The sequence below is a fragment of the Strigops habroptila genome, chromosome Z (assembly GCF_004027225.2).
Source record: "Strigops habroptila isolate Jane chromosome Z, bStrHab1.2.pri, whole genome shotgun sequence".
NCBI lineage: Eukaryota > Metazoa > Chordata > Aves > Psittaciformes > Psittacidae > Strigops > Strigops habroptila.
In genome coordinates this window covers 66314616-66325600 of record NC_044302.2, presented here as the reverse complement: position 1 = coordinate 66325600, position 10985 = coordinate 66314616, and the positions used below count along the sequence as shown (strand labels likewise).

The following is a 10985-nucleotide window of genomic DNA, read 5'->3' as shown; positions in this document are numbered from 1 at the left end:
TGGTGTTCAAATACTATCGATATTTACATCAACATCATAGACAGTGGGATTGTAAGTACTCTCACAGCAAGTTTGCAGACACCAAGCTGAGTGGTGACATAGATTTGTTTGAGAAAAACTTCTTGAGGTTCAACAAAGCCAAGTGTAAAGTCCTGCATCTCAGTCAGGGCTATCCCCAATATCACAGAATCATAGAATCAATTAGGTTGGAAAAGACCTTTAAGATCAACCAAAGACAATCATTATCCCAGGACTGCCAAGACCACCACCAAACCATATCAACACGGACTAGGGGATTAACTGATTGAGTGCAGCCCAGTGCAGTAGGACTTGGGAATACTGGCAGACAAAGAGCTGGACATGAGCTGGCAGTGTGTACTTACGGCCCAGAAAGCCAACCATATGCTGGGCTGCATCAAAAGGAACGTGACCAGCAGGCTGAGGGAGGCAATTCTCTACCTCTATTCTGCTCTTGTGAAACCCCACCTGGAGTACTATGTTCAGCTCTGGGACCCCTAGTACAAAACAGACAAGGATATGTTATAGCAGGTCCAGAGAAGGGCCATAAAAATGGTCAGAGGGCTGGAACACTTCTCTTGCGGAGAAAGGCCAAGAGAGTTGGGGGTTTTTATTCTGGAGAGGACAAGGCTCCAAGGGAGACCTTCTACTGTGGCCTTTCAATAGATAAAAGGGGCTTATATGAAAGATGGAGAAAGATATTTTACCAAGGACTGTAGTGACAGGACAAAGGGCAATGTTTTTGACCTGAAAGAGGACATGAGGAAGTAGTTTTTTTCACAGTAAGGGTGGTAAGACATTGGCACAGATCACCCAGAGAAGCTGTGGCTGCCCCATCCCTGGCAGTGTTCAAGGCCAGGCTGGACGGAGCTTTGAGCAACCTGGTCTAGTGGAAGGTGTTCCTGCCCGTGGCAGGGAGAGGTGGACCAGCTATCTTCAGAGGTCCCTTCCAACACAAACCATTTTGTGTTTCTAATATGCAATATGTGTATTAATAATTACATAAGAAGAAACATTATCATTAGTATAAAATCCACAGCCAACCACGTGTATGTGGACTGTAAGGCGGTATATCTCTATTTTTGAAAAGGCTCCTTTAAAATTATTTCCATTTACTGTTAACAGAGGAAGATCTGTACCAGCTTTGTTCCTTGGAGAAAAACTCCTTATCCAGAAAGAAAAAAAGCCTGTTCTTACAGGAACAGTGACATAAGGTTTATGAGAGTGTGCGTGGATGCTCAAAGTAACATTTCGTTTACTTGGACACTCACTGCATGAGAAAGACACTGTACCAAGAGCTTCCCAAAGGGTCTGTGAAAAGCCTAATAGGACTTATAGGGAGAAACCATGGGGTTGGACCAGATGACCTCTCAACGTCCCTTCCAACCTCAACAATTTTGTGTAACAATCAATTTCGCTTTCCTTGCTTTTGAAGAAGAAACTGTAGACACAGTATTGATTTAGGCCATCGAAGGTACAGCAGCTGTATAATGCATCACATTGTCAAGGAAAGAGAATGAGTCCTGTTGTTTTCTCGTTAACCATTTTAAGAACATGAACCAGGACGGAAGGAAAAAATTGCATAGATGGAGAGAGAGAGAGAACAACTGAAAAAAAACTCCAAAAAAACACACCATATATCTATAAATGCAAAAAAGGATAAAGAAAATCTATCTGAACAACCAACATCATGGCTAATCCTGAACATAAACCAACTTAAAGGCACTGCAGAAATCTGTTCCATAGCTGTAAGACAACAGCATCGCCTACTCTAGCCACCCACTCCTGATACCTTGACAATGCAAAGAGAAAGAACCGTTCCACACAGAAAAATCCCAGCACTCATAATAATTGATTTTCTACATAGATGATGTGCAGATTTCCAAGGGATCTTAGGCAAGAGACAGTAAAAAAATTAGTATCTTAATGTCTCACGTCACCCGCTACACAGGCTGAGATTCACACATTTCTATAATAACAATAAAAGTGACATTCCTATGCCACCCTGCCTGCAGTGGTTCAACAGACCATCAAGCACTCCATCAAGCCACATCTAATCTTGTATGTGTACACCTTGACAGAGGCATCATCTTAACTCATCCTCTTATAACGTATATACATTGTGCCAATAAAAAGTGACACTGATGAAAGCAGTATTAACTTCTTCCTACACATAAGAGAATTTTTGAAGAAAACATTTCAGAGGCTTGTATTTGTTGGCCAGAAGTAGAAAATAGAAAACAGCATTAAAGAAGAAGCCACTACCATATTCCACTTCTATCTTCATATGGTCTGTCATAAAGTAACAACCATATCAAAATATCCACGCCCCAAACCTAACAACAAGCACAAACTTATCAAGCACAAACTTATGAGTGACGACTAATACAGTTGCAAAAAAGAATTCAAATATTTAGCTGAATGGGCAAAGTGAAAACTTAGCTGCTCACGAAAGCTGAAAGAAAACAGCTTTATCGTGGAGATCCTGGGTGGTGCTGAGCCCATCCTGAATGTCTCCTCTGCGCTGCTCAAAAGCTAAGCCCTCCTGCGGCATTTTGCACTGATTTCTAGACCACCCACTCAGATGTGGATACACAAACCACATGTGCTGGAATGTCTGCCCTGCACTGACTGCAGTATCAGTATTGTGACCTTATTACTTGTGCAGCCAGGCTTTTGTTACAACTGATTTCTCTTTTCAATACCTTTGATTCCTTAATGGTTTGTATGCAGTCTGTCTACTGACCATTAGATGCTTAAGGATTTGAAAGGGGAATACGGCCACTGCAAAAAGAAAAAACAAAACAAACCACCATTATCAGAGTGAAAGTATTTTTAGCAGATTTTTTCCTCCCCTCTTCCTCCCCTAAGGAAATAGGCTTTATTTCTAGATCTTATTAAAAAGATGTAACTGACAGCTTCACAAACTTACTGTTTCCTAAAAGGGACTCGGACTCTGAATGCCACCCCCCTGTAAGCAATTACAATGGTAATCATCTATTCCTCGCTGTGATGAGAAGGGTAAAGTTTACTAATGAAATTATAGCTTTATAGCATCAATTGTCTGAAGGAACATAAAAAAATAACCAATTTGATGTAACATTCAAGAAAAAGGTTCCTTCTAGTCAGAATTATACTGATGATGAAAACACATCTTCTGGTGTATTCACAGACCTACATTTGACTCTGGTCAAATTTCCAGACGGGGAAAATAAAATGAAGAATGAAAAATGCAAGATTACCATTTTGCAGCAAAATCAGTCTGGCTGAGGTAAAATACAGAATGCAAGTAAGAACTAATATTCAAACAAATGTTAAACAGACATTAGCATCTCAAACAGCAAGACAGCTTAAAATTTTCTATGATGCTGAAATACATCTCTCATCAAGTCAGCAACAACACAATCATTACAGCAGTGAACCAAAGAAGGTGCCATTCTGCAAGCTTTCACCATTATCTTACAGCAGGCAGAACTGCTGACCAGCAAACTGTGTCGTCTATGTTAACGTAAGGGAACACATGCAGCTAGTAAGGGATCTCTTTACCATTTTTTTCCCCAGTCTTGTTCCTGTTCCCCATCCCTCTCCAAGGGTATTGTTCTCAGTGTGGCGATACTTCTCTTTCCTGTCTAGTCACAGCTGCATTTCTTGCTATTCAAGTAAATGCAAGGCTCTTATGTGATTGTGGTTTGATGTTTATTTATCTGCTCAGTCACAAAGCCAGCCCTGTAAATGTCATTGCTTTAGCTGTGTTAATGCTCTGATTAACTCCCAAGCACACACAAAAGCACTGCAGATATATGAGTTTTAGTCCCCATCATCTGTTCATAAGCTTTTTATGCTCAACAGTAAACTTTCTTGGTACAGTATACATAATAGCTTCCTGGTGTACACTACATTCTACTGTATATTGCTTAACAGTTAAGAGAACTAATGAGGTTCATAAAAACACATGCCTTGCACTTGTTAAACTTTGGAACGTGTTTTACGCTGCTTATTTTCCCAGTTTCTGCTGGCTCCTACTGTGGCTGAAAGTCCTGACAGAATTTTCACTGGAAGTCTCTATTTCAGTGCATTGCACTACAACAAACTCTGCACATCAATGGACCAATGAGAAAACATAAAAACAACCAGTCCCTCTACTGACTGAAACAATAGTTTGCTAAAAGATACGCTGCTTGCCATTAAACAGCCAGTAGTAAAAGACAGGATATGATGTGTATGAACAAAGACAGTATAAGCCAAATCAAATATCCTACCACTAGTGCTTGGAGTAAAATCATGCATACGGCAACTGAACAGGGCAGTTTTCAAACTATTTTACAGCTTTCCCATTAATTTTGCAAAATAAGTAATGGGGCTTGAAATCAACAGGTCGTTCAAGAAGCCACAAAACACTAGTATAGCTCCTAAGAAAGCAAGATGATACTTACCAATGACCCAAACCAGACAGTGAACATACTTTATTTCGCTGTGAGAATGGGAAAGGACAACAGATCAGGCAAACCCAAAAAACTACTGGGCTCTCCAAATGCACTGTACTGTGTGTACACTACTTCTGAAATCGAAAGCACAGACTTAACCTAAAAACACCCAAACAAATAGAAGAGAAACTGTCAAGCATTTCTTATGATCCAAAAGCTGAAGACTGAACATGGGGTTTTTTACCTTGGAAGAATCTCCTCACTTCCTCCTTTCTTGCTCTCTCTCTTTACTGTGGACTAAGATAGTCTTTAAATCTAGATGATACTGAAATTTCCGTAAAGCCTCTCAGTTGATTCAAACTTCTAAAAAGATATTATAACTTTACCCAACTGGACATCCACTTTCTGAGGTCAAAAGCTAAGTGGCAAAATGAAAACTACCCCTACTATTAAACACAAACATTGTTTGAGTAAACGTGACCCACTTATGCTGAAAATGATTGTTTTAGCTATTGCAACTTACTGCTAACCTGGCTAGTCCACTCAAAGAAATAATCCAAATTCTCACATATAGCTTTGTTTTAAACAGCTTGATATAAACTCCTAAACATTTATTGTCCAAGCACTTTAACCCAACCCAAAGATCAGTGCATATACACATGAAAGACTTGAAAAGGTATCTGACTATTTTTTCTTTAAGAGAAATATGAATGTCTGAAATTGAAGGAACAAGGATTTATTTTGGTTTTGCATACAAAATTAGATTAAAATAGCTATATTTTAAAATTGAGATCAACACTTAGTAACTCTTACTCTACCAGAACTTTGTGAAAAAGTCAACACACACGCACAACTGCAGTCTTCTTTCCTCTCCCACTGAATTATAAAATTCAAGAGTTTAAATATGATCCACAGTTTGCATGAATTTCAGCAGTAACTGATGCTGTAACTGATGTCATCTCCCTTTCATGCCTATTCTCCTATTTGCTGTTTTCTTCCACCCTAGTTCTCAGTGTATAATAAAGCTTATTTGTTATTTTATGGATCAAATTATTCATTCCACCATTTCTAAAAAACCAGTGTAGTCATACAAGAAGTATAATGGGATTCTTCCCCTCCTGAAACTCAGTGAATTTTTACCACAAAGCTTAGCGTAAAAAATCAAAACGGACAAATTTCCATATGTATCTGATAAAGCTAAAGAACAAGAAGTTGAACACACACTAGTAGACCAAATGTTTTTAAGGTTGCTTTTAGATTTCCAAACATTTTCATATAAAACAATCAATAAAAATTGAAGTTTATCCCCTTCACATGCACCCCTATCCCCACCCCACCATCACCTTCTTTATGTCAAAATTAAGTTTAGAATTACACTTCCACTCCCCTCCCCACCCCCAATTGCACATTAAGAGATGGACTTTGAAGAACATAACGTTTCAAGTATGCTTCATGCCAATCATCAATAAGAGTCATAACATTACTGAAAAGGTACACTTATTCTTGGGAAGCCTGAGAAGGGCTTCCTGCAGAGTGTGGTCAAACAACATTTTAAATAAGAAAAAAGTTCCCCATCCAATTTGTATCCCACCCTCTCAAAAAGAGTCAAGTGTAAAATTTTCTTTGGACTTAAAGAAACAGTATTAGGATTTACCATCTGAATAAGAAATAACCCCAGTAAAAATTCAGTTTTACAGTGCTGCACAGACTGTGTGCATGAAACAGGAACTCATACAGATACTATGTTTAGTTCTACACATACAACTACATGTGGCATATAAGCATACACATGACATACTGGCCTGTCCAGAAACACAATACATTTTTAAGGCTAATAAACCTGAATAAATTTTTGCATCCAGAAGTATTTTTAAAAATTGTCTTCCCTTTTCATTGGGGAATTCAAACTCCCAGGAGAAGGGTGATGATTTCATCAAGAAAGCATGGAGCTTTAATGTGAAACTGAGTACACATGCTCTCTTTTTATCATGCATAAACAGGGATTCTGATTTTTAAGGAATAATGGATGGTATGAAAGAATACTCATTTTTGTAGACAAGAAATCCTTCTGGAAACACAAGCAGGTTATTGAACAAATACCAAAATCTGGAAAGTGTAAAAAGCATATACGCATATGTACGTGTGTGTGTATATATATATATATATATGCAGGTGCATGTACATGTGTATAGACATACACACATATATATGCAATATACCATGTAAGTATTTATTCCAACATGTAACTGTATAAGTTTTCTTTTCAAACAAAGTATTTTAATTTAGCAGTTGTAAAAATCCCCAACAAAATCAGAAAGAAAACCTCAAAACAAAGTAAGCAGACCATATACTATATGAACAAACAAAAAAGTTATGCAAATAATTTTACGGTATAAGTGAGTCACACACTGGCAGCAGAGGAGTGCTGAAACTCGTAGTAATAAATAGCTCCAAAGTAAGAATTCTCTACAACATCTCCTTAGAAGACAGGACCAGTACTTCTTCTTTCATAATGATCCTGCAGAACACCTTCACTCATATATATTTAATTTTATAACATTAAAACAGACACAAGAATGTAGGCTGCAAAAGCTGCTGGATTCAGGACAGTATACATAACATGTTTTGTTAAAAGTCCTACTGGTTTATTCACTAAGGCTAGACAGCAAGTCATGTAATCCTATCTGGTGCACTTCCTACCATGGTCAAGATCAAAAAATGGATAGAACCAGGGACGTGCGGTCCAACCGACTGTGGTCCAACCCTCTGTGGCAGAGAAGCAACAAATATAGGACTACTGTTTGATCCCCAACTTTGTATCTTGTTTCCTGGAACTACAGAAGTGGAAACAAGATTGTAGTGCTTTTAGAGACTAGAGAAAGATTGCAAGAAGTGGCATTTTAACATGAGTAAGATTACTATGAGTCTGATAGTATTGCATCAAAAGAGCACATATGGGACCTCACTACTTGCAACATCTGGTAGTACCATTCAATGACTCATTAACTTTAGAATACACGTATGCAGTAATAAATAGATCAGTTACATAATAAGGCAGTGTGTTGAACATGCATTCATCTTGTGGACTGGAACACCACAGAGAGAGATACATGATACCATACACATTCATTAAGACCAAGTATTTTTGTTTGGTTTTGTGTGTTTGTTTTTCAAGGCTATCCAGGCAAACTCTTCTGGAGCATTTTCTTCTTGAGAAGAGTGGTCCTCTGAGTCTTGTCACATTTCTTCTCCCTTATCAAAGATGATCACTGGCTTTAAGTAAAAATAAAGCTGAAGAGGGTTGTTTTGTTCCCTCACCCCATTTTGGTTGCATCATTCCGAATGTGTCACTTAAAGAACAAGTTTTGATGCAGAAAGATGCTGAATCCTTAGGAGGTTCCACATGTTTCCAGATAACTCTGTAGTTTACGGACTGTGGTTCTGTCCAGTGAGCAAAGATCAAAGTCAAAAGTTGTATTTGTGATATGAAAGTGTCCAGTTTCTTCTATAAGATTTACTATCTGAAAGGAAAGATGCAGTTGAAAATTTCAGCAGTTTTACATGCCTACTCAGTGTATTAATATGGCACTAAGTATCATACGAAAGGCATAAAATAAGCCAAATTGCCTCAAGACTTGCTGGTTAAACCATTATACTTATCACTCACTTCCTTTCTGACACAAACTATGGCCCAGACTACAATTCCTTGGGTTAAAAGAAAATCTGCATATTTTCTAAGTGTTAATAATTTAAGTCTTAATTGAAAAAAAAAAAAAAGGCACAGCACCTCCCTTCCCCCCCAGGCCCAAACAAATTAAAAATCTAAGGCAAATCTCTGCTGTCTGACACATCTGTGTGCACAGCTGCTAAGCAGGTTACTCTAGAAATATTTGGTATAAGCCTTTCTGCAAGCAAGGGAAAGAAATAAATCCTTACTGAATCTAGTCCGTATCAAATAAAAATTATATTCAAGAGCTCTCACATCAACAGTTAGTTCAGATACTAGCAGTTATTTCCTGAGTAACAGACTTACATAATTTTTTTTTAAACCAAATCAATCATTAAATACTCATACAAATGGCATAAGATCACTTCTTCTGTTGAGTATTTAATATATAATCACAGCTATCACTCAAACAGGAAACAGAAGAGCTCCTATGAGTTCTTGAGAAGAACAGGGACTAAACCATCTCTCCCATGTGGAAAGGTTGAGAGGGCTGGGATTCTTCAGCCTGGAGAACAGAAGGCTCAGGGTGGATTTTATCAGTGGATGCAAATACCTGAACGGAGGGTGTAAAGAAGATGGAGCCAGGCTCATTCCAGTGATGCCCAGCGACTGGACCAGGGGCAGTGGGCAGCAACTGAAATGCGGGAGGTTCTCCCTGAAACACTTTTTTTCCTGTGAAGGTGACCAAGCGCTGGCACAGGCTGCCCAGGGAGACATTAGAGTTCCCATCCTCTGAGATATTCAAAAGTCATCTGACATAGTCTTAGGCAACCACCTCTACATGTCCCTGCTTGAGCAGGGGGGTGTCAGACCAGATAACCTCCAGAGGTCCCTCATAACTTCAACCATTCTATGATCATGTGAAATCAACAGGACATATTTAACTTGTGACTTTCTGCAGTTCTGATATTTTTAGTGTTTGAAATGTAGTTCGCATTTTTACAGTGGTCATACTCAATACCGATTTGCTGTAACAAGTAACTGCAGATAGTTCTAGGATGTACACCTACCTAAAAATCCCATTCAGCATCTTGAAAAGCCAAAGCATTATTTATCAGATGGGGCTAACAGTGCCAGCACACTATTGCTATGAATCTCCTATGTGCTGTTTCATGTCAAGAGACAGACATCGCAAGTGAGCACACAGAAAGGTACCCCACCCTAAAGTGGGCCTCTGGGTAGTGTCGTGGACTGACAGAACGTTGTTCTGCTCAAGTCTTTCTAACCAACCCAGGCTCGGCTCAATATCCTGTTTGCACCCTTCAATTTGAAGCCCATCTAGTTGTAGAGCTTCCAAACATATCTCCACTGAAACGCTGCTGCTAGATATTCCTTGCTTGTTTGAGCTTTATTATGCAAAGTGTAATTCCTTTTCCATAGCTGGAGGAGATACAGATATATGCCCGCATATATCTGTATTACACAGCATGCCTTAAAATGACAAATCTGTTAGGATTACACTAACTTGAAAAAGAAAAATTAATTTAAACTAAATGTTTTGTAATTTTCTGCTCCCCAATTCATTTTATAAACAGATGTTTTTTTCTCTTTAGACCACAGGAGAAAAGATTATGTTGATAAATGAAGTAACTTCATTCATGTCTATTGTCAGGCAGAGAATGACAATTGTTTCATCCACTCAGCCCAGGATGGATGGGGAGGAAACGCCTGTTACAGTAAAAATTCCCCTTTCCAATCACCTTCCACTTTCCAGGTTGGAAAAAAAAAAAAAAGTAAAATCTGTTTAATTTGGTTTGCAGCTGTCCAAAATTCTGGAATTACTTAGGAACAATCCCGCTGTTACTAACACTTCATTTAAATCCGTGCTCTTGGCTTTAATTTTTTTTCCATATGGGAATTTTTAATCTATGATTGCCAACTTCATTTGCCCACTTGTTGATTCACAGATTCTTGTAACACTTTTACATCTCCTACTGTTCTGCAATTAACACAGGAGGAGAAAAAAAATCAAATGGGACAAAACTGATTGTTAAATGGCTGCACAAGAAGTTTACAGAAGCTGAGGCCAGGAAGATGAACAATTCTGTCTAATGCTTCCTTCTGTTATAATGGAAGAATACCACTCCTCGTCACCCCCACAGCAAAGTACCTGGTTTTAGAAAGAAGTAGTACATAAAGGTATTAACACATGTATTTTTAAACAACGCTATATTATTTTTTAAAAAATAAGTATATTTTTAAAAATTGATACGGAGTTTTATTGATCAGGTTCTGCTTTAGGCTTTAAAGCTCTAGGCCAAGGGAAATATAAACATTTTAAACATATCCCTCATCCAGCCTTCAAGAAATACAGCCAGTAAATACAGAAATACAACCTGGTAAATCAGACTGCAATAAACCACAACAGCTTTAATGGATGTGCAAAAAGGTATCAAGATAAACCCAGACAGCTCAATGAAAAACACCTGCCTGTATGTCAGTCAACGAGGAATTCATGACTTAAGAGTATTAGCGTATGCAGCTTGATGCTATTCAAAAATACTTGAAAAAGAATAAAAGATTAGTTGTCAGGAAGTCTGACAGTTACAATATTAAAAATAAAGCATTAAAATGTTTTATTCCAAGAGCTCAGGTTGCAAAGAACAAAAATATCCCTTTTGTTCCTGCTGTAGTAAGCTTTGCTTTTCTGCTGTAATGTACATCTCTGTTTACATAATCTCTTTCTAGCTCAGTTTCATCATTATCCATCACAGTAAAACTATTTATTTGGCTTTAAACAAGCAAATCATAGATGAGTGTGTTTGTTTCATGAAGACAAAGTGCGACTAATGACATAAGTAATTTTTCAATTTACG

General features: G+C 38.1%; 1 protein-coding gene across 2 annotated transcripts in view; it reads right to left on the bottom strand.

The window, feature by feature from the left end:
* Nucleotides 1-7065: 7065 nt before the first annotated feature.
* Nucleotides 7066-10985, bottom strand: part of MLLT3 (MLLT3 super elongation complex subunit) — a 108689-nt gene continuing 104769 nt past the window's right edge. For both annotated transcript variants that reach the window (XM_030511416.1, XM_030511417.1), the window contains one exon: nt 7066-7963. In XM_030511416.1, the coding sequence (XP_030367276.1) occupies nt 7832-7963 (132 nt within the window). In that variant the 3' untranslated portion in view covers nt 7066-7831. The remainder of the gene's footprint in view (nt 7964-10985) is intronic.